At 47.4% G+C, this 23994-nt stretch overlaps 1 protein-coding gene across 1 annotated transcript in view; it reads left to right on the top strand.

The window, feature by feature from the left end:
- The first annotated feature begins 252 nt into the window (after positions 1-252).
- The window catches only part of Plb1 (phospholipase B1), a 67828-nt gene continuing 44086 nt past the window's right edge, over positions 253-23994 (top strand). The window contains exons 1-11 of the mRNA XM_051170675.1: positions 253-308; positions 4117-4157; positions 4637-4680; positions 7250-7337; positions 7644-7695; positions 10097-10183; positions 16123-16185; positions 16762-16841; positions 20531-20606; positions 21557-21655; positions 22832-22888. Of these exons, the coding sequence (XP_051026632.1) occupies positions 4132-4157; positions 4637-4680; positions 7250-7337; positions 7644-7695; positions 10097-10183; positions 16123-16185; positions 16762-16841; positions 20531-20606; positions 21557-21655; positions 22832-22888 (672 nt within the window). The 5' untranslated portion in view covers positions 253-308; positions 4117-4131. The remainder of the gene's footprint in view (positions 309-4116; positions 4158-4636; positions 4681-7249; positions 7338-7643; positions 7696-10096; positions 10184-16122; positions 16186-16761; positions 16842-20530; positions 20607-21556; positions 21656-22831; positions 22889-23994) is intronic.

Raw genomic sequence — 23994 nt, 5'->3', positions numbered from 1 at the left:
AGGCAGGCAGAGGGCCAGGTGACATAGGCTTGGAGAGGCCAAGTCCAGATTAACATTCTGCCCTCCGGAGGAGAGGGAACCCTTGAGTACGGGTTCCAGCATTCTTGGTGAGTGCAGGATTCTGAACTTGCCAGCAGATCTGGCCTCAGTGGCCACAGGGTGTGGGTCTGCTCTGCATACCCTCATAGTGCATTCTCTGCCTACCTTGTGGTAGACCTGACCTTGCCTCATGGGTTCTTATCTTCACAGTCCACTCTCTGAGACCCTCAGACATTAAACTTGTGGCAGCCATTGGCAACCTGGAAACTGTAAGTATTCCATATAGCTTGGCTTAGGAGCCCGTTTGGTCCTGATGTCTTGGCATAATGTTCCATTTGAGGCCGGGTGTGGTGACACAGGCCTGTGATGTAAGCACTTGGGAGGTAGAAGCAGAAGGACCAGAAATTCAAGGTCACCCTCAACTGCACAATGATGTAAGGCTGGCCTGGGCTGTTGGACTCTACCTCACATAGTGTTCCACTTGGGAGAGAGCACTGCGTGAGTCAAAGCGTGAGTCAAAGAGAGTCTAAAACATTAGAGGATCTAATGTTAAAAAAAAAAATCAGGTGAATGCCTAGGTTCACCTCAGGAAAGGGGATGTTTGGGGTTTCTCATTAACAAGTTAATACCACTGATAAGCATTGCCCATGATCTTTGCCATATGTTTTAAAGCATGTTGCTTAAATCTCCTACAAGCACTAATTTTTATTGAGCATATTCCTCTTACATCTCCTGTGTCTTTATATCTACAATTTCTCTTTCTGTTTCTCACCTCCTTTCCTGCTGTTAGTCACCCTTGTTCTCCTCTATTCCCTTTCGCCTCTACTTTTCATCTCATATGTTCATTCATGATTTTATGTATCTGCATAAGATACAGGGACTGTGAGCAAGAGAAAACACAGGGCAGTTGTCTTCCTGAGATTGGCTTAACTTACTTAATATGATTGTCTCCAATTGCTTACGTCTCTCAGCAATTTGGCTTCATTCTTTATGGCTGAAAACAATTCCACTATGTATATAAAACCACATTTTCTTCACCCATTCCTCTGCTGTTGGATACCTAGGATAGTTCCATAATATAATTGTTGTGAACAGTGCTGCAGTAGGCAGTGATGTGTAACTGTGTTGGATATGCTGGCTTTGAACCCTTTGGATCACTATTCAGGGGTGGTGTAGCTGGCTCACATGGAATTTCAGTCATTGCTCAGATTTTGTAAAGTAATCTTTTAAGCTTTGCTTTATACGATAAAGGAAATTCCATGTCTGCTTTGCATTTTTTTAAATACATTGAGTGGCTGGAGAGCTGGTGCACTGGTTAAGAGCACTTCTTGCTTTTGCAGAGGACCCAAGTTCAATTCCCAGCACCCACACAGCAGCTCATAACCATCTGAAATTCCAGTCCCAGGGGATTGGTCACTCTCTCCTGACCTCTGACCTTGACGGACACTGGGCCCACATGTGATACGCAGATAGACATGCAGCAAAACACTCATAAAATAATAAAATACTTTTTAAAATACATTGATTTTAATAAAAATGGATAACTGTGATAAATATGAATTTATACAACTTACTATCTTTATTTATAATATCTAATGCAATGTAAATGCAGGAAGTAGTGACAAGGAAATGTCCACATCCAGCAGAGATGCGGCCTTTTGTCCCCTCCTCACTTCCCTGCCCCCACCCTCCTGTAATTCCTTCTTCTCCCTTCATGTATCATGGGTTCTGTTGGCTTTCTCCTCTTCTTAAATCCTCTTTTCTCTCTCTTTAGTTTTCTTGCTACTCCATAACTCTCCTGGACATAAGGAACCTGCATTCTGCCACAGAAACACTTGCATATCCATGTTTAAACAACTCTTCACACAGTAGCAGGGAAACAGGAAAAGCCTAGCTGCCCATCAACTGGTGAACAGATGATGGCCCTGTGGTACATACACACCGTGCAATTGTACTCAGCCACAGTGAAAAATAAAACTGCAAAATCCGCATGAAAATGGATGGAATTGGAAAATACTAAGTGATATCACCCAGGCCCAGCAAGACAAATATTGCATGTTCTGTCTCACAGGCGGCTCTGAGCTTCCATCGGAGTCATTTTTAAGTGTGTACTTGGTAACATAAGGTATGCTCTCATTGTATAAGGCAACTCTTCACCCATTCAGTAACAACTCATCTTGCATTTTACCAGGCCACAAAAAGCACATTTCCACTTCCCATGAGTTTGACTACAGACTTCTCATCCTTTTTTTTTTTTTAAGATGTATTTATTATTATATATACAGTGCTCTGCCTGCCTGCACACCTGCAGGCCAGAAGAGGGTATCAGATTACATTATATATGGTTGTGAGCCATCACGTGGTTGCTGGGAATTGAACTCAGGAGCTTTGGAAGAGCAGTCAGTGCTCTTAACCTCTGAGCTATCTCTCCAGCCCCGACTTCTCATCCTTGAAGTCATGTAGTATCTGTCTTTATATAAATAGCTTATTTTGTTCAACATAACTTCCTCCTGCACAAGATGCTTCCTTTTTAAGGGTGGCTAATATTCCGTTGTATGAATAGATATGCCATACTTTGTTTAACCATTCACACATGGACATGGGGTTGTGTCATCTTTTGGCTATTGCAAATTCTTCTAAAAACACTTAGTACAATCTTCTTGTAATTCTACTTCCATTCTTTGGAAAAGATACCTTGAAATACAATACTAGGTTACGTGACAATTATATTTTTAGTCTTTTTTTGAGGAAGTTTAAAATGGTGGTGCATTCTTGTAATCCTAATTTAGGAAAAAGAAGCAGGATCAAAGAAGAGTTGAGGCCAGCTTGGTTAGACAGCAAGCTCCAGGCCAGTCTGAGATATACAGTGCTATTTTGTCTTTTAAAATATTTATTTTCCTAAGGATCTGTTGTATTAGTTTTCATAGAGGCTACATGATTTACAATCCCATCAGCAATGCACAGAGTTCTAAGTTCTCCATATTCTCTTATGTTTTTGACTGTGAGCCTACCCTTTAATGGCTGAGCCATCTTCCAGGACCCCTCTAGTCTCAATGCTTATTTTCTACTGTTTTTGTTTGGTACTGTTGTTTGGTTTGGTTTTTTTTTTCTTTGGACTTTACTTTCTGTGTATGTGTTTGAGTGTGTATTCTACCATGTGAGTGACTTAAGAGACCAGAAGAAGGAATCAGATCCCTTGGAGCTGGAGTTACAGATGGCTGTGAGCCACCCAATATAGGTGCTGGGAACCCAACACAAGTCCTCTGGGAGAGCATCCAGTGCTCTACCCCACCCCACCCCCAAGATAGGGTTTCTCTGTGTAGCGGCCCTGGCTATCCTGGAACTCTCTTTATAGACCAGGCTGGCCTCGAACTCGGGAGGCAGAGGCAGGCGGATCTTTGAGATGCAGCCAGTGCTCTTAACCACTGGGTCATCCCTCCAGACCCATGTTTGCTTGCTGTCTTTAACAGGCATGAGGTGACATCTCACTGTGGTTTGGACTTTAGTTTTCTTTTCTTTTCTTTATTTCTTTTTTTTGTTGTTGTTGTTAATATTTATTTTTTTATTTTATATATATAGAGTGTTCTATCTGTATGTACACCTTCAGGCCAGAAGAGGGCATCAGATCACATTATAGATGGTTGTGAGCCACCAGGTGGTTGCTGGGAATTGAACTCAAGACCTCTGGAAGAACAGACAGTGCTCTTAACCACTGAGCCATCTCTCCAGCCCTGACTTTAGTTTTCCTAATGATTAGTGGTATTAGGCACCTTTTGCTTGCTTCTTGTTTATAAACTCTAAGTGGTATGTTGTATACGGCTTTGCAAAGGGGGGAGGGCAGGGACAACAAAGTCATCCTTAGACCGTAAAGGGTTTCACTATAAATCGGTATTTTGATTCAGCATAGAATAAAACATGATTTATGATGTAACGAAAGCTGTTGGCAGCTCTGTTGTGAGGGTCCAACACACAAGCTGTCGGGAGCAGGGTATGAGCAAGAAGGACTTGGTCCTCCTGTAGACTCGTAGCTTCCCTGTGTCGTGCACCCAGCCAACTTACACCAAGCGTCTCTTCCAGTTTCCAGGCCCTGGCATGCTCCACGTGGAGAAGCTTCAAAGGTACCAAACCTGGGACATCCCACACACACTGTCCCCTAACTCCTTGCTTGATTGATGGAGAACACCAAAGACCAGGGAGTTTAAAGTCTTCACTTAAGGCTTAGGGACACAGCAGTGACCAGAACCTTCCGAGCATCCTCCCAGAGCCTGTGACTCTCTGTGGCTCCTCCGGGTGAATGAGAGAGAAGCAGAAAAGACCAGAAAAGTATAATCCCTGCCTCTGTCACAAGGTCTCCTACCTCTGCTCTTGGGTGACCTTGCAGGGTTTGGACCAGAGTCATCTTACACTGAGCTCATGTCTCCTCAGCGTTGGGCAGGACTAGAGAGCTTGGGAGCAGGTTCCAGGGGGAGCTGTTTGTCCCTTGTTCTGTCCTCAGAACAAGGACAGGCCAAAGTGTGTTGGGAAATGGCCTGTGATGGCCAAGGGGAGGGCTTCCATGAGTGACAAGTGTAGTCTCATCCTGTGTACTGTCTTACAGCATCGAGAAAGAACCACAGCATGTGTGCATGGGAGTCATGACAGGTAAGTCCTGGCTTTCTGGCCACATTCCAGATTGTCCCCACCCCTGTGACACTGAAGACATTTTGTTAATAAAGAATATGTACTTTATTGTTCATTTCATCACCACTGCCTGGGAAAATGGGAAGGCGTCCTAGGAAGGAGATGGCCGAGGTGGAGGATAGAAGGCCACATGTCCTAAACAGAAATCATGAGTGAGGTATGGGTTAAGATTAAGAGGCATGAAAGGACTGGGGGGGAAGGGGCTGGACCAAAGCCCTGTGGGTTCTTGCTTCTGCAGGACCTCAGAGATGGATTCATGGCACTTACCTGAGAAAGTGTCCTGGGGAAACCCAAGCATCATTTTCCATTTATTTGTAAAATAAAACCTTATTCTATAATGTCTCTCTTAACGGCCATAAAAACATATCCTAGGGTCCAGAAAATGCAGTGAATAAACCAGAAGGGGGTAATAATTGTGACAACCCCTCTCTGTGGCCTGGGTTTCCTCATTTGATGACAGAGGACCTCTGTGACTATTGCATTAGCCTAAATCCCTGAGTCCCTTAATGTGGCTGAACTAGCCTGGGTAGAGTGTCTCCTGCCTGCTGCTTGTGAGATGAGCCGGCCACACAGATGTGAGGCTCAGCTGCCACTCTGTTGGTAATGAACAAGGGGATGTAGCCGGTGCCCTGTCAGTTGAGCTTGGCAGTTGACACAAAGGGCTTGGCATGCATTAGGCTCTTAGAAAGGACAGAGATGGGAAGTCTGCCCCTCCTTTGCTCATGATCCAATAAGGAAGGTTGAGGCCACTGTCCAGCCTTCCTGTCACCTGGTTGACAGGTGAGGTGGTAGGGTGGCAGGAGGGTCTCCTAGGCAGGAGGCAGTGTTCACTGACTTGGCAGCTGTCACAGCAGTGTCGAGGACTGGACTTGTTTCTGTCCAAATGGCAGGCGAGAAGAAAATGGTCAGTTTGAGAATATACTTTGGACCCTGAATCCCCCAATACCACTCTGTCTCTTTGCTTGGCTTCTCATTTGCTTCCATTTCTCCTCCTCACCCTGCCGCCTCTAATCGCCCCCCTTTTAAGCACATGGTGATTGGGAATCCTGCCTGGGCCAAGGGCAGCAGAGGTGACAGGGAGGGCAGATCTTGCACCTGAAGCCCTCGGCGCCCAGACTTCTGGAGCTGCCGCGGGTACCCTGAGTAGAAAGAAGGACATGCCATGGCTGACAGCTTGTTACTGACAACCATGGCAGGAGTTCTGCAGAGAAAGCGATCCAGGGATGTCCAGACCAATTCAGGGTACAATGGGGTTGACCTGGGCTCAACCCACCCATCCTCTAACCCCAGAGTCTTAGAGCACTCTAGTGACCTCCACATCAAGCCACACCCTTCCCAGGCAGGGGGCCATTTAATAGGTGGAAAAACTGATATTGAATAAATGGATTTTTCCAAGGCTGTGTGCTCAGTAAATAGCAGGGTCCCTGGAAACGCAGAGCAGCTATCTCTCATGCCTTGCCTTTTTCTCTGTCCTGCTACCATCATGGAACCCCGAGAGAAAGACCAAGTAACTACAGACCAAGAACTCAGCAGATGAGACAAAGTGACAGAGAAATTTTTTTGTGTGTGTGTGAAAAGTTTTAAGGTAAAGTTTGACCGCTTGTAGTTTGGGCAACAGTTCTTTGAGTGACTTACTGTTCATGCGTTTTCATTGGCCTTTGGCGACCATTCTCACTCGAGGGATGAAGTGGCCCCCTCACGCACGCCATCCTTACCATGTTGAACTGAGTCCAAAGCTCTGCATTTCCCATCCATGGACCTGGGATCCTGCAAGCTTGTCACAGATGAGAAAACCTAGGTCACATGTGTGGGATAAAATGGCAATGCCAAAGAGCATGCATCAGGTGGCCACTGAGGTCACGAAGCCAAGCACCCAGTCCCTTGACCTTCAGATCAGTTTCTATTTCTCTCCCTGCCCATTATCTGCAGAGTGTGTTCCTCCACAGAGAACTTTCCTGCAGCCTTCTGGACCCTGGTTCCACAAACTCTGGGGGCTCTTTGAGGATAAAGCAAAAAGAAAGGGAGAAAAAGAGGCACTTTCCTCAGCAGCCCACCCTCCCTGCTCTGCCCTGTCCTCTCTCAGGAGCAAGACTCGACTTAAACACTCCTGACAGCACTATTTTTAGCAGCCTTCTGCCTGTCAGCTTGGCGACATGTTCTCTGCGTGTTCCCCAGAGCTTCCCCCACCCTGCTGTCACTCACGAGGAGCAAGGAAGACAGGAAGGCAGCCCAGAGCTCTGGTTCTAATCCCAGCAGTTTCTGTCAGCTGGGAGACCTGACATAGCTTGCTTGATGTCTCCATCTCAGTTTCCCCGGGAGTAAAGGAGAGAATGCCTGGAGAACACACAACCTTGGGCCTGGCCCACCTAGACAGATGCTCAATTTAGCTCCCTTCGCTTTCCAGGGTCTGCCTCGGGGGCGACCTCACAGCACGGTGTGAAGGCTGTGCCTTGAAATGGAGGCAGCCATGCTGTCTTGTCACCCTAGGGAACCAGTCGTCGTTAGAAGTGACCCCCGGTTCTCTCTTTAGTCCTTTCAGATATCATCAGACATTTCAACCCTTCTGTTCTGATGCCCACGTGCTCTCCCGGGAGGAGTGGTGCAGCCCACAGTACCGAGTAAGTTGCATTCTTGTCCGTCTCTGGGGTTGCAACACTCTTGCTGGCCTTGGGTATGTAGGGACTTGAGGAGACTGACTGCCAACAGTCAGAGGGCTTTAAAATAAAGGCCTTCATTAAGTCAACGCCCAAATGACTTCCCCCTACTGATTTCAGTTGGCTTTAAAAGTCAGGTCAAGTCTGGATCTCAGAAGCCAGGGTGGTTCAGGGTAGCCTCGGGATCAGAGTTTGGCAGCTGTGTTGGGGTGAGGGGATCAGCTTCACTGTATTGACTGTTCTTTCCACTCCTCTGCCTCTCTGCCACAGAGACTTATGGATTCAGGCTAAAGAGCTGGTGAGACGTTTGAAAGAGAACCCGGTAAGAGGCTTTCGAACTCTGGTGTGGGCGGGCTATTTGGGTTTGCTGCAAGGCTATGACACCAAGACCCAGAGTGATGATGACCCTGGTGCCAGCTCACCATGAGCACAGTTCATGTATCCTGGCCTCTTAGAAAATGCCCTTTCCACTGTAATACTTGAAGGTCCCTAGAGGAAAGAGTGAGTAGCTCTGTTTGGAACGACTTATTTAGAGTGATTTCTTGTGTAGCACTGCAGATCAGCAGAGGGACTGACTGTTCACATAGGGAGGTGTTTGGGTTCCAGAAAGAGATTAGCTTGCCTATGACCTAGACTTTCTGCTCGTCCCTTAAACTCAGTGTTCCTGTTTAAGAAATGGGGGAGTAGTGAGAGAGCCTGATGCATAGGGTTTATAGAGGATCGAGTGATGTATTGAGCATGCCTGGCACAGCTGAAGCTCAATAAAAGCCAGTTAGCCATCATTATCACCATAGCAATGATTGCTATTATTAATAATTACCACAGTGCTGGGGAGATGGCTCAGTCAGACAAATCTTGTTGTGCAAGCTTGAGGGCCCATGTTCAACTCCCAGCACCCATGCCATAACTAGACGGAATAGTATGTGGCTGTCGCCCCAGCACAGGAGACGGAGGAGACAGGAGGATCCTTGGGACTCCCAGCACCCGTGCCATAACTAGACAGAATAGTATGTGGCTGTCGCCCCAGCACAGGAGAGGGAGGAGACAGGAGGATCCTTGGGACTCCCAGCACCCGTGCCATAACTAGACGGAATAGTATGTGGCTGTCGCCCCAGCACAGGAGAGGGAGGAGACAGGAGGATCCCTGGGAAACAACCAGGGAGGGAGGATTTAATCTGTCTCATAGTTCGTGGGGGATACAGTTCACCACAACGGAGAAGCATGGAGTTGGGGTGTGAGACATCTGATTATGTTGTGACCCTCGATCAGGAGGCAAAGAGAGATGAGTGCTGGTGCCCCTCTGGCTTTTCCCTTCTTAATTATTCAGTCTAAGTCCCTACCTCACGGGATGGTGCTAACCATGTTTAGGGTGGCTCTTCCCTTCTCAGCTTTCTAGGGCTGCCCTCCCAGACAAGCAGAGAGGTGCATCTCCTAGGCAACTCTAAATCCTGTCAAAGCCAGGGATGCTGACTTACCTTCAGGAGGCCAAGGGCACAAACCCTAGGCAATTTGGGACCAGCTTGGACTATAGAGTTAGACTGTCTCAAAAAGCAAGCAAGCAAGCAAGCAAACAAGCAAACTCCAGTCTCCCTGGCAATAGTGAGCTGAAATACTGATATTCAGAGTGTCTTTGTTCTGTATAATAGCTGGGCAGCCCTGAACCCAACCCTGTAATTTTAAATATGAAGAAGCTAAAATTCCAAGAAGTCACGTGACAAGGCCAAGCTCATGCATTCAGTTAGAGCTAAGCCCTGAGGTAGATTTCACAGTCTTCCCTGGCTACACAGTGCTGCCTGAGAAAACGAGTTTGCTTTGTTATGCATGTCATATGTGCACTACAGAAAACTCAGAAAGCAAATGTAATATTAACCCCATTTTTAAGTCTAATACCAAAAAACATAATTACTAGTAACGACTTTGTATATCATTCCTTCCACATTTTTTGTTAAGAATGTTTATCTGTATAAAACTGGATATGTATGTTTTTTGTGGTCAGCTTTTCTGTTTTTCTGGTGGTATTCATTACAGTTTCCATCATCATTTTAACAGCCACATAGAGGCTCTTTCACATGAGTGTAGCATACCTTACATAATAATGCGTTACTTCAGATATTTATGCTGTTGGCCAGTTGTCATTCCTACAAACAAGGCATCATTGTGGCTAAATCTTGTATGATCTTAAAATATCCTTTGAGAGCTGGACCTTGTGGCTCAGGCTGGTAATCCTAGCTAATTAGGAGACTGAGGCAGGAGGATCATGAGTTTAAAGCCTGTCGGGTTTCAGAGTAAGCTTAAAGTGAGACATTCTGTCATAATTTAAATGTTTTAATTCGTCAAAATAGAAAGATGCTGTATCTAACTCAGTGGAAGAGTGCTTACTCCACATACATAAGACCCTAGGTTCCATCTGATATTGAAAAGGAAAAACTTGTTTTATCAAGGTATACCCCTTAATACGAACGAGGTCCAGATTGCCTTATAAAGCAGTTATTCCACATTAGACTACCAAGTACTACTTTTGAAGAGACAGACAGACAGACAGACACAGACACCACAGACACAGACACAGGCAGACAGCAAGGAAGGAAGGAAGGAGGGCCCGATGCTTGAGGCCACAACAATAACCGTGACTTTAAGGTCATCGGTGCGTGAGACCCAGGACCACAGGCAGTCAGACTTGTGGCCCAGGCTCTTACCACTGTCTCTTTGTTGTTGTGCTGCAGCAACTTGACTTGGAGAACGACTGGAAATTAATTACTGTCTTCTTCAGTAACACAAGCCAGTGTCACCTGTGTCCCTCTACTCAGCAGGTGAGCCGCAGGCCGGGAGGAAGGGAGGCTGAGGGATGGCTGCTGTGGAGGAGAAGGGGCTAAACCTGTCTGAGCACTGTCTACTGAGCTAGGGATGAGGCCTCCTATTTCAGAGTTAGGACAGGTCAATATGTGAATCAGATGGGCAGACAGGCAGATGGGTGGATGGATGGATGGATGGATGGATGGATGGATGGATGGGCAGGCAGGGGGATGCATGTGTGGATTCTCAAGAAGACAAATAAACAAAATAATACATATTTGTTTCTTTTCTGCCAGTATTTTAGTGTGATAATGTGCACAGAACATCAAATTGACGATCTTAACCATTTTTTGTGTGTTATGATTTGGGTGGGATTAAATGCTGTTATAAATATATGCCTAAAGTTGTGCATTTATAACCATCGCAAGAGCCAAGAATGCTTTAAATTTTTTTATTTTATGTAAGTTTATTTATTTATTCACTTTACATCCTGATCGTAGCACCCCCTCACTCCTCTCTTCCCAGTTCCACCCTCCCACCCTTGTCCCCCATCCCTTCTCCCCTTCTCCTCAGAAAAGAGGAGCCCCCACACGCCACCGACCCACTCTAGCATATCAAGTCTCATCATGACTGAGCTCACCCTCATCCACTGAGCCTGGGTAAGGTAGCCCTGTCAGGGGGATGTGACTGAAAAACAGGCTACAGAGTCCATGTCAGAGACAACCCCCGCTCCCCTTCTAGGGGACCCACATGAAGACTAAGCTGCCCATCGGCTACATCTACGTAGGGGGCCTGGGTCTACTCCAGTCATGGTTCTTGGTTGGAGCTTCAGTCTACACAGGATCCCCTGGGCCCAGGTTAGTTGACTTAGTAGGTCTTCTTGTGGAGTTTTTGTTCCCTCTGGGTCTTTCTATCCTTCCCCCCATACTTCCATAAGACCCCCCTGACACTGCCTAATGTTTGGCTGTGAGTCTCAGCATCTATTTTAATCTGATGCTGGGTGTGGCCTCTCAGAGGACAGCTATGCTAGGCTCCCATCTGTACACATAGCAGAGTATCCTTAGTAGTGGCAGGGGTTGGCGTTCTCCTGTGGGCGGGGCTCAGGTTGGGCCAGGCATCGGGTACACAGTCCCTCAATCTCTGCTCTGTCTTTATCCCTGCACATCTTGTAGGCAGGGTGAATTTTGAGTCAAAGGTTTTGTGGATGGATTGGTGTTCCCCTCCCTTCACTGGGAGTCCTACCTGTTTAGAAGGGGGCCTCTTCAGTCTCCATGACCCCTGCTACTAGGAGTCTCAGCTAGAGTCACCCCGTATCTTCCTAGGAGCCTACCCTGTTGCGTGTCTCCAACTTGTCTCAGAGATGCTCTGCCTTTGGTTTCCTTTCTCTCTTCAAGCCCTTTGGCCTCTCCCCTGCCCCTGCTTTCCTCAAATCTAATCCCCACCTTTCTTTTCCCTCCCCACTTGCTCCCCTACCCTGTTGCCTCTCTTTATCCACTTCCACTGTCTATTTTATTTTCAATTTGTATTTTTAAACTTGTAACAGAAAATTTAATGTTATATTCATTGTTCAAAATAATGGTCTTGTGGCATCTTCATACATGTGTATAATGTATTTCGTCATCCCTCCACACACCCGTCGTCCTCTCTCCTTCCTCTTTATTTCCCTCTCCTTTTTTGCCAAATAGTTCCTGTTCTGCTTCTATGCTTTAAAAAAAAAAAAAAAAAAAAAAAACTAGATTCTACGTGAGAGAGAAAAACGTATGTTTGCATTTCTAGGTCTATTTTTTTTTTTTTTTTTTTTTTTTGGTTGTTGTTGTTGTTGTTTTCTTATCTGATGATCTCCAGGTCGCCTACTTTCTTGCAAATGGCACAATTCCATTCTTCTCTATGGATTCCACAGTGTAGATATACCACATTGTCTTTATCCATTCATTTGTGGCAGACACCTAGGCTGATTCCATAACAGGGCCATGAGAAGCATGGATGTATAGATGTCACTAATGTATCCTGACTTAGGATCCTTTGGGAGTACTGGGTTTGGGTCATGTGGTGGTTCTGTTTTGTATCTTTTGAGGGACCTCTCCACTGCTTTTCAGTAGCTCACTAATTCACACTGCCACCTGTCATATAGAAGGAGTCCCTTAACCCTCGTCCCCTCCAGCTTTTGTTGCTGTTTGTTTGATGAGAATCATTCTGACTGACTGGGATATGATGGAATACTAGTGTAATTTTGATTGGTGTGTCTGTGTTGGTTTAGGGTAAGGATTGCTTTTTCATGCATTTAATGGCAATTTATACTTCTTTTGAGAGCTGTATCTGGGTCATCCAGCCATTTGTTGATTAGTCAATTTGGTTTTTGGTGTTCCATTTACTATTCCTTTATATATTGGGAATGTTAACCCCCTGTAAAAGCAACTGATGCCCAAGATTTTCTCTTATTTATAAGCCCTTTCCTCACTTTGACTGGGTTTCTGTTGCTGTTGTTTTTACATTTAATGTTATCCTACCATAGATTTATATCCTCACCAGTCTCTCACATTAGTAAAATTAATCAGGGCCTAGAGAAACCACTTTAATGATCTTCTTATGTCTAAAGAGAACCAGCTTCCGAGCTAGTTAAGAATTGGTTTTGCCTCTCTTCTTCTGCCTTCACATCAATGTACAAAATGACGCAGGACACACCCTTTCCTCACTCTAACTTTGAGTCCCAGCTCGGGGGAAGAGGCTAGTGGTTACCCAAGGCAAACAACCTGTGGGGCTTATCATTCAGGCTCATTGGCTTTCCTGGGGACAAAACACGTGGTTTAAGTAATATATGTGTAGGTAATTATATCCCAGATTGCAACCTCAGTATTTATCAAAGACCAATGCCAGTCGACTGAAAGTGTAGGCATAGCTGCGGAATATAGGCTGTGGGCTGTGCTGTATAGATGATACATACCCCCTTCCAGAGGAGTCCAGCTGCCCCGAGCTGTCTCTGTCAGTTACCATGACTCGCCTACTGACCCCTCAGCCCAGCTCAGAACCCCTGTCAGGCCATGGCTAAGTTCTTGATGTGTCCCTCCCCTGCCACATCTTGCCTTCTTCCAAATGCTGCATACCTCCACTGATCCCTGGGCCACTATCAAAGCTTTGTATGGGGGGACCCCAGGAGACTTGTGGTAAAAAAAACTTCCCCTTTCCTGGCCAGCCCTCCTTGTCCGCTGTTCCTGTGGATCTCCTGAGTGCGTTGCACACAAATGATGGGAGTTTCTGTTCACTTGTGCCAAGTGAAATTTACACGCGCTGTTTGTTCTCTCTAGGGTCATTGTGCATACTAATGCTAAGCCATGAATTATGTATGTATGTATGTATGTATGTATGTATGTATGTATGTATGTATGCACTGAGAGATTCAAGCATGCATTTACACATTGCTGCATTCCTCGTTACTCTTCAGCTTCTCACACATTATCATACCACATGTAAACTCACCCTCTGACATGCTAACATACCTGTGATGAGTCTGCTCAGGCTGGTGTTGGATTTTTGTTTTTCAACGTGTGAGAAAGCATTCACGGATGTTTACATTCGTTCATAATGTCCTCTCTGTGCTCTAAATTGCAGCCAAGCAGTCTTACATGATCTCTTGCCTTTAATGTATTTGTCCCTTTAAGCATCATTGAATACACATGATGCATTCTAAGTACACGTGTCCCATTTATGTGACGTGGGTTTTTTTAAATTAATTTTAAGTTCCACAAGTGATACGCAAGTCTTTTTATTTTTTACTTTTAATATTCCTTGTTTTCATTTAAATGTATGCAGTGTGACATTCCATATAGGTGTGCAGTGTGCATTTTCATCAACCACATATTTTCAAGACCTTGTCATGGTTGATACAGACTAGACCTATTCTTGCTGAGTATGAATTTGCCGCCTCTCGTTTTGGCATTGGCTGACTGACACCCATTTGTCTCTTTCAAGTTTTCCACTATTTTGCACATATAAAATTGTTGGCCTAGGTTTTTTTGGGGTCATTAGTGAGTCCTCACAGGTAAGTCAAAAAGGTTGTAACAAAAACTGTAAAATATAGGAAAGAATAAGAAAATGGGATAGAGCAAACAAGAAACACTCCAGTTCATTGCGTGAAGTCAGGGGTCTCTGCTTCCTTTGTTCTGGAAGCAAAACACTCAACCATGACCAAAGTGGTTTGAAGACTTGGAGTCAGGGACAGTTGGTGAGCTAAGTGACGCCCATTCCAGGCCTGTCATGACTAGATGAGCATAGATTCCCCCAAAATCCAGAAGCAAACCCTTGACCCAGGGGTTTCTACTGCAAGGTCACACTCGGGAGTCAGGTACCATACATTCCAGGTCCCCTAGGAAGCACGGATGGCCTGAGTATGGTACAGACAAGTAACAGAGACGTTTCTGGACCCCCTTCCGAGGGCTCAGAAGAATCCAGACAGAATGCTTATCACTGGCCATTGCAACAGATGGGCTGGAAGGCCAGCCTCTCCCCAAAGTGGGAGCAGAGGAGAGACAGGGATAGGCACTTTTTCCTAGGCTGTGGGTGGCAGGCGGCCCTCCCTGCAGCCCTCACCTGGTGATTGGCAGCTGTCTCTAGAATCTCTGCCCCTGTCCCCCTGGGTAAGAGCATAGCCTCTTGCCCTTCCTTGTCTCATTGTCTAAGCCACATTGCTTCAGGGGACAGCTAGTCTGCAGTCAGCTGAGGGGCTTGTCTCCTCGTACGTTTTATTTATTTCTTACATTGAAATGATAACCAGGGGTTGAATTTAGAGGTGATCCCAGTCGCTTATTTTCTCACCTGCAAAAAGGGCTGAGCTAGGAAGGACGGAACGGATGGATTTATATATTCCAGTAATGGGGCCCTGTCAACCCTCTCTCTGGGACTCATTCTCTCACTGAAGGCAAATGTGGCATAGGGCAGGAGGAGGGATCTGGCAAACAGCCCATTTGGATTTCTAGTCAGAAATCCAAAATTCAAAACCTTTTGAGCATTTCAGATTTGGGATTTTCGGATAACAAATACTCAGTTGATAAATTCTATGCAAATATGCCCACTTCTGAAAGACTTCAAAGTCAGGAGCGGAGCACTTCTGCTCCCACACAGCCAGAGATGGGACAGTTGGCCTGTGCCTTTGGGAAGTTTGGGGTTTAAAAAAAGATATTATATCTTATTTGTTTATTTTGTGTGTGTGTGTGTGTACTCATGCAAGATAGCATGGTATGTATATAAAGGTCACAGGACCTTGATTAGAGGACCTGTCAGTTTCCTCCCTGTGTCATGTGATTCCAGGGAATTGAACTTGGGTCATCAGGCTTGGCAGCAAGTGCCTTTAACCTACGGAGCCACCTTACCTCTTTTTTTGTTTTGTTTTATTTTTAAATCTTATTGATTACTGTGTGTGTGTGTGTGTGTGTGTGTGTGTGTGTGTAGGTCAAAAGACAATCCTGGGGTCAAACAGGTCCTTAGGCTGAGTGGCAGATGCTCTTTTACACACTGAGCAATCGTGCCGGGTCCCCTTTTTGAAGTTTTGAGATCTGGCTGGGTCCCTAAATCCAGATTGATCGTGTTACCTCTTCAGATTTGATTTTCTTCATATAAAAACAACTCCCTCGGCCCTTGGGATGTGTCCCACCCTTCGCTGGGAACATCAGCGGCCCCTCAGTATCTCTCTTCACCGCTCCAGCCTTGGGCTTGTCCTTCTGTGATGTGGCCCGCCTTCCTAGTGGGAGGTTGGCTGGTTTTCTGGTAGAGGATGAGTTAGAGAAACAGAGACTAGACCCAAAGCCCAAACCACAGTGAAGCAGCTCTGGGATTCTACACTTGTGGGGAACCACAGCCTCCATTCAGCGTCTGCCATAGTCTCTGTGGGGCCTTCTGAGTCTGTGTCCCCCAACCTTGTCTCCTCCTTGCTGCCCCCTTGTTCATCCCAGCTCTTCTCTCACAGAAAAGGCACTTGCTGAGACGCATGGAAAAGCTGTGTGAGATACTGGATTACCTGCACCAAGAGGTGAGATGGTGGCTCCCCAGCACCTGGGGGGGCCTTGGGACGTGGAACATGAGACAAGCGTCATTTGGGGTGCCCTCTGAAATCCTTCTCAGGGCAACTGAGGTGGGATTTGGTTGACTCTCAGGCACAGAAAGCTTGAAGGATCCCTATCTTCCTACCTACCCTGAAAAGGGATGCTCCTGAGAGAGGCTTGGCCCTTGCTTTCTGACTGAGGCTGGCCTCTGTAGGAGTTGAGTGAGGTGGCTCCCCTGCCCCTGCACTCACCTGCCCCTGCACTTACCTGCCCCTGCACTTACCTGCCCCTGCACTCCCCTGCCCTGCACTCACATGCCCCTGCACTCTGAGCTTCTGCAGGATTTGGCCTGCACTGACCACCAGAGAGAGAGGCAAGAGGTGTGTTTCTAAGACACACAGCTGAGAGGACCAACCTCATCCAAACCCTCCAAAGGGTGACCCCAGACGAGGCCCACAGAGATCCAGAGGGCCATAGGCAGCCATGGCAGCTTGGCACATGCTCATGTCCTGTCCCTTCCCCCACCCCACCCCATGTCTCTTGTGTCTCCCCATATCTCCTAGATCCCCAGAGCGTTTGTGAATTTGGTGGATCTCTCTGAGGTTTTGACCACGGCTCATCAGCATCAAGAGACTGGATTAAGGTGAAAAATAAATAAGTGTGTGTGTGTGTGTGTGTGTGTGTGTGTGTGTAGAGTAGAGTAGGAGCATCATCTGTTGTGTGGTTGTCACATGCCAGTACTGTAGGGACCTCGAAGTCTATCAAGACACTCTAAGACCATGTTCTCAGCACAAAGGAGGTTTATTTGCCCCAGAGGAACAAAGGGATGAGAAAAGGAGTTAGAGGAAGATGGAGGAGGAACAAGGGAAGCAAGGAGAGAAAAGGTGCAAGGGAGAGGGGTGAGGGATATTTGTCCTGGAGGACAAAGACTGCCTCTGGATAGACAAGAGACCAACTGGAGCCTTAGGAAAATATTGGTTTATAAAGGCAAAAGGGGAAACGCTGTGCTAAGATGAGGTCTTTAGCTCTAATTGGGCATGTTATTTTGGTGAGCCAAAGGTGAGCCAGATTGCTGGCCTGTAGGACTTTGGTAGCTGGAGCTTTGTAGTCAATCTCAGGAGGAAGAATTGGCCAAATAAGGGAATGGACGGGCTAGCTTTAGAGTGTGACCTAACGGTTTAAGGCAAAGCAGAGGGAATGGGGGAAGAGGGCAAGGCCTGTAGAGCCATGTTAACCGTGCTCGGGCTGCACAGAGTCTCTTCAAATACTGTGTGGGCTCTCCGCATATACCAACCCCCAGGGAGAGCCAGGCATGGGGGCTGGAGAGTTCCGTAGCTGTCTGGTGCACCTACGCACTACTGAGTGGCAGTGGCAGTGAGACTGTTGTAATACTTAAGTTGGTTGATGCGGTAGTGGAGCCCCGCCTCCACCCCAAATGATTAGAGAGTTTAAACCATAGTTGATAGAGTGCTTGCCTAGCGCTCACAAGCTGGGTTCTGTCTCCAGCATCAGATTAGGCGTGGTGAAACACACCTGTAGTCCCAGCGCCTAGGAGACAGAGACGGGGTCAGAGGGCGCACCCGTATGCAACACGTTTGAAGCAAGCCCGGCTCCTCCATGAGACATAGTCTTAAACACACACACACACACACACACACACACACACACACACACACACACACACTTGGCAAAGTGTCCCTAGCGTCAAGAAGCGTCACTTCAGGAAAGTGACCAGAAAAAAAAAAAAAAGCGTAGTGTATTTTCATGTCTCAGAACTTGATTCTCATGTATTTATGAGTTTTTTCCCATGGGATTTTTGCTTTGGTTTCAGAATCTTGTCTTTTGTTCTGAGAAAGGAGTTCATGGGAAGAAGGAATAAGGGCAGCTGGGGGGAGAACGAGGGGCTCTGAAGGCAAGGAAGGGAAGAGAGAACAGGAGAGGAAGCAAGGCTGTGGTGTCGGGGGCGGCGAGCGTGTGGGGAGCACATGGGAAGGGAAGGAAGATCTTCGCAGCACATCTTGACCCTGTGGACAAGGGTTCTGTGGGGGCACCTTCCACCCTGAGCTGGCCGTTGGTGCCAACCCGACACAAGTTAGAGTCATCTGAGAGGAAGGAACTCTAATTGAGAGGATGCCTCCATGAGACCGGGCTGCAGGCAAGCCTGTAGGGCATTTCTTTAGTTAGTGACTGATGGAGGAGGGCTCAGCCTACTGTGAGGGGGAATATACCTGGGCCTGTGGTCCTGAGTTCTATTTAAAAAAAAAAAAAAAAAAGCTGAGCAAGCTTGAGGGGCAAGCAGCACTCCTCCGTGGCCTCTGCATCGGCTCCTGCTTCCGGGTTCCTGTCCAGTTTGAGTTCCTGCCTTGACTTCCCTCAGTGGAGTGGGATTCATGATATGTAAGCCAAATAAATTCTTTTCTCCCCAAGTTGCTTTTAGTTGTCGTGTTTTCATCACAGCAATAGTGATCCTAACTTGCTGTGATAGACCTGACCGTGTTGGGTTTTTTTTGGGGGGTGGGGTGGGGTGGGCGTTGTGAGAGCACTTTGAAACTTTGGGCGAGAAAAGCCATTGAATGTTCAAAGGTTGGTGAACTTGGAGGCTGATCTTGAGTGCAGGGTGAGTGGCCTTATGAGTTTCAAAAGGAAGTTTGAGAGCCGCTAGACTCCATCCGGGTCGGGGTCGTTGTGTATTTTGTACTAAGAATCGGTTTCTGGTCAGCCAGGGCTGGAGTATCAGCTGTGATTAATAAGATACCAGAACTAAAGAGAAACCTTTGCTTTGCTGTGATAATTGAGGCTAGTGAAGTCGATGCTGGTGCTGGAGCTGAGAAATTAGCGGTGATTAAGGCAACAGCAGCATGGCTGAGGTGAAATCTTCCGGGGGAGGAGGGGGGTGGTGTTTATTGAGAGTCCACACACAGAAGCTGTGTTCTAGCCCAGGTTGCACCTCACGCTGGCCATCGAACTTAGTAGTGTAAGAGCCGCCCAGGTGGTACCGGTTTTAAAGGCAGGAGGAAGCCACGGAGGTTTGGCCAAGCTGAGGTTTGGTACTGTGTAGCAGCGATGGCGTCCCTGAAGAGAGCCTTGGAGAGTGAGAGGCTGGTGGTGAAATGTAGCCAGTTGCAGAGAGAGAGCCCAGAAGTTTGGAGCTGACAAGAGCAGCAGGGTATACAGTGGAGCTGACCCGAGCTTAGGAGACCTTGCAGGGGGCGGAGCGGGAGAAAAGGCTCAGGCCTTTCGGAGGAGCCCAGGAGACTGCGAGTGGATCCCAGACATTGGACAATGGGTTAGTTAACACAATTGGGGTGTGGTTTTGTCTTATTCAGGGTACAAGTGTGCCCTGCTTTTTCCCTCTTAAAGAAAGTACTTAGTCCGGCAGTGGTGGCACACTCCTTTAATCCCAGCACTCGGGAGGCAGAGGCAGGAGGATCGCTGTGAGTTCGAGGCCAGCCTGGTCTCCAAAGCTAGTCCAGGACAGCCAAGGCTACACAGAGAGACTCTGTCTCAAAAAACAAAATAAAACAAAAACAAACAAAAAACCCCCAAAACAACAAAACAAAACAACAACAACAACAACAACAAAACCCAAAAGAGATGTTGGAGTTTTATGGAGACTTTGTATTTTAAAAAAGAGTTGGGATTTTTTTTTTTAAGAGATGGAATTTTCAAGTGTTTGAATTTGTAAAGACTGTAGGACTTTGAGCTTTGTGATATGTTTCATACTGTGATATTTATTCATATGAGGTGTGGGGGATGGACAAGAAAGGAAAGGTTGTGGCTTGACCGTGAGTGATGTGTTTGTGTGTCAGGCTGACAAGGGCTCAGTTGTGCTAGCTATTTCTGTGTCATCTTGACACAAGCTAGAGTCATCTGAGAACAGGGAACCCTAATTGAGAAAATGCTTCCATAAGATAGGCCTGTAGGCAGGCAAGCCTGAAGGCATTTTCTTACTCAGTGATTATTGGGGGTGGGCCCAGCCCGCTGTGGTTGGGAATACTCCTGAGCACCCCTGAGTGCTATTAAAAAAAAAAAAAAGCAAGCTAAGCAAGCCATGAGGAACGAGCCAGTAAGCAACCCTCCTCTGTAGCCTCTGCATCAGCTCCTGCCTCCACGTTCCCTCCCAGTTTGAATTTCTGCCTTGGCCTCCCTCGGTGGACTAATAGCCCTCATGCACACCCCCAACCTTCACACTCACCATCTGCCTCTCTTCTCCTGCAGGCCTCTAAGGCTGCGAGCAACCTCCTCCCCTTCCTGTAGAGCAACTCTCCCGCCACCCCCACAGCCCTAGCCCACCAGGATAACCTATCATGCTTTGCTCATTTTTACCCGCAGCCCTGAACCAGAGCTTTGCAATTGTTCAGAGGAGGCAACCAAGTTGTCCAAGGCTGTCATGCAGTGGTCCTATCAGGTGAGCATCTCTTGGGATTTAGGCTGCTGGCTCACAGGAGAGTTGGGAGGTGGAGAGATTAGGGAAGGGGGGCCACAGGGGGGCGTGAGAAGCGGGGCATGGGGGTATGGAGGACAGGGATGGTGATGGGCACCAAGAGCTAAGCCAGCTGTGTTAAGACTTGACTGAATTCAGGACTGCTGGGAGCCAATGAGAGGGAACATCATAGTACTTCCTATGGTGAATTCATCTGTTATAATAAGGAGGAGGCAAAGCTTGTGTGGGAGTGGGGGAGGGGCCGTGCTGACAATTGGCTGAGTGAGGAATTCTGTCAGTTAGTTCTGAAATGTTTGGTGTTTTGTTTGCTGCCATTGTTGCTGGCACTGCTACGTGTGTGTGGTTTGTTTCACCCAGAGGGTGCCTGTATGAAGGCAAGCCGTGACTCCTCCCGAAGCCATATGTTTTAGTTGACCAAAGAGGCCACATAGGTGTCGTGGGCTCAGGAAAAGCCACCATTCTTACATATGAGCTGGTAAGCAGCTCAAAATACAGTGTCTCCTGAAGTGTGTTAAAACGATTTGCATTCAACAAAGTTGTAAGTGCAGTTATGTGACACTGTCTACTCTAGAGATGACTGAGTTTACGGGGAATGGTTGCTAAGGGCATGTGCCTTTGCAGACCTAGGTCTCCGAGGAGAACATGGCTCCTCCATGGCACACAGGGCTGTCTTGTACTTTTTGAGTTTGCAGAGAAGCGTCTCCAGCTCTCTGTCTGGGATGCCCTGGTGCTGGGGCTTCAGAGATGAGTGAAAACCCAATTTCATTTCTCAAGAACCCCAAACTGTAAGGCTTCTAAGCAGCACATGGTTGTATACCATGCGTGGAGACGGTTGAGTGAGGGGTCCTGGTGCAGTCAACAACCCTAGCTGGCTTGGGCTCGTGAACCCCACATGTACTCTCTTCTCCCTTCAGGAATCCTGGGAGAATCTCCTGGCCTCCAGCAAGTTCAACAAGCACGAGTCCTTTGCAGTGGTTTTCCAGCCTTTCTTCTATGAGATAGAACCATCCTCGGTGAGTGAGCTATGTGAGGCATCAAGAGTATGAATTGTTGACAGTGAGGAAGTCTGGGCCACACACACCTTCCACCCGCCTCCTCCCACCCCTCCTCCACAGAAGCCCCAGCCTCTGGTGAATGCCAGGTGTACACTCTCAGAGATAATACCAAAGTAGTCTCTCTCTCTCTCTCTCTCTCTCTCTCTCTCTCTCTCTCTCTCTCTCTCTCTCTCCCTTCCTTTCTTATGCAGTTTCCTCACAGGGTCTCACAGCCCCAGGAGAACTCCGAGAGGCAGGGCAGCTCCAAAGCGGAGAGCAGGGCCCCAGGGCTGACAGCCTGGCCTATAAAGCCCTGCTCTGGAATGGGCCAACCGTGTGAGCTCAGACAAGTGGTTTGGCTTCTCCATGCCTTGGTTTCTCATTTGTGAAACAAGGAACTGTTATTAAAATTGCATCCTTCTAGAGTTGGTGTCAGGACCCCATGAGCTAACTCGTGGGGAAAATCTCAGGGCCTGCGGCTTGGGAAGACCTGGGTACCCCCTGCCTCTGTGATTACTGAGGTTGGTGTTTTCAAGGCCAGCACTTCTAGCATTTCCCTGTGTGTGCCCCTCTACCTCCATCCCTAGAGAAGGGTATTTACATCTTTCTCCCTAAGATAACTGGCCAAGGGGCTACTTGGATTGTATAGCACTGAGGGAGGGACGTGCCTGCTAACCAGAGTTTCTGCAGCCTCTGTGCCTTCAGGGCTATAGCTGAGAACAGCTCTCAGCTGCTACCTGTTAGCATCACTGCGCTGCCCCTAAGACTTAGTTGCTGTTTAAGGCAGTGGCTCATAAGGAGGAAAAGACCCCCTGCTCATGCCTTACTTCCTCATTCAGGCCACAGCTGAGTCACATCTCTGTCACTCTGCTGTTCTGAGTTCAGTTTTAGAGGCTCCATAACAATGCAGAGCAAGCAGAGTTCCACAGTGCTCCTGCCAGCCCTGACCTCCAAATGCTTGCCCCAGACAGTGTTCCTGTAAATGTACAACTCATTGTTGAGGGAGGGCTAGGGGACAGAGCCCTTTCCACGTGATCAATCAGTATGTAGAGGCCATTATATCCTTGGTGTGGTGTGGTGTGTGTGTGTGTGTGTGTGTGTGTGTGTGTGTGTGTGTGTGTAACACAGAGTCCCTTCTTACCTTATCTCTTCCAGAAAAGGTTCTCACCCCACGATCCCACAACACTCGCCCTCAGGATCTGGAACAGTATGGTGAGTGTGGAGATATGAGGCCCATGCCAGCCTGTGGGCTGATTCACAAAAGGACAGCCACTGCTGTTGCTTCTCTCTGCTAACTGCACCAAGGAAGAGGTGTGGGACACCAGTGGAGATGCTGGCCAAGCTCAGTGCCCAGAAGCATGACCCACCACTGGCAGGACCTCGGAAGAAGTTCCGTCCTACGTTCCCAGAGGCAAAGCCATGTCCCTAGAGATCGAGTGATTAGCTTGCTTCAAGTGTTACCTCAGGGCACAGGCTCCTCTCCAGTGTCACCTCAGGGCTCAGGCTCCTCTGCAGTTCCCACTCACTTTCCTCATTTGGGTGGCACCATGCAGGTCTAAAGGCCTGGGTGGTACTTAGAGCCAGCATGGTCTTCAGAGAGATGACCTGGACTCAAATTAGATCCTTTGTTTCATGCCTGCATCAATTCAGGGTGTCAGCTTCCCCCAAACACAAATCGCTCAGTCAGTGTATCTTGCTTCAGGGTATCTCAGTGTTTTGATCTCTGTAGGGTGACAATGATAGGCTTTCTTAGGTCCCCCAATGCTCCCCAGGGCCTTTGGGATTATTAGTGGATGGAGGGTACCCCCAAAGCTTGATACCCTTCCAGGGTGTTGGGGAGCTTCTGCCATTATTTCTCCTATTGGTGCTGCCGTATTTAGAATCCCAGCCATAAAAATTGGCTTTTCTTCTTATTTGGATTAGAAATGCTTCATTCTCGGTGGTGGCCCACACCTTTAATCCCAGTACTTGGGAGGCAGAGGCAGGCAGATATCTGAGTTCAAGGCCAACCTGGTCTACAGAGAGTTCTAGGACAGCTAGGGCTACACAGAGAATCCTTGTCTTGGAAAAACCACACACACACACACACACACACACACACACACACATTGTTTTTGTTGCTACTTCACAACTGTACTTTTGTTCCTGTTACAAACTGTAATATAAATAGTTTTTGGAGATAGAAGTTTACTGAAGGAGTCACAACCCACAGATTGAGAGCCACTGCTAGCCTTTCTCCCACGAGGGGCGGAGAACAGACCCCAGGCTCCCTAGTAGGAGCCCATCCTCATTCCACCTTCTCTCAAGGCAGTAATACA

This window comes from Acomys russatus, chromosome 1 (assembly GCF_903995435.1).
Source record: "Acomys russatus chromosome 1, mAcoRus1.1, whole genome shotgun sequence".
Taxonomy (NCBI): Eukaryota; Metazoa; Chordata; class Mammalia; order Rodentia; family Muridae; genus Acomys; species Acomys russatus.
The sequence above is the reverse complement of the archived record's forward strand: the minus strand, read 5'-3'. Positions and strand labels throughout refer to the sequence as shown.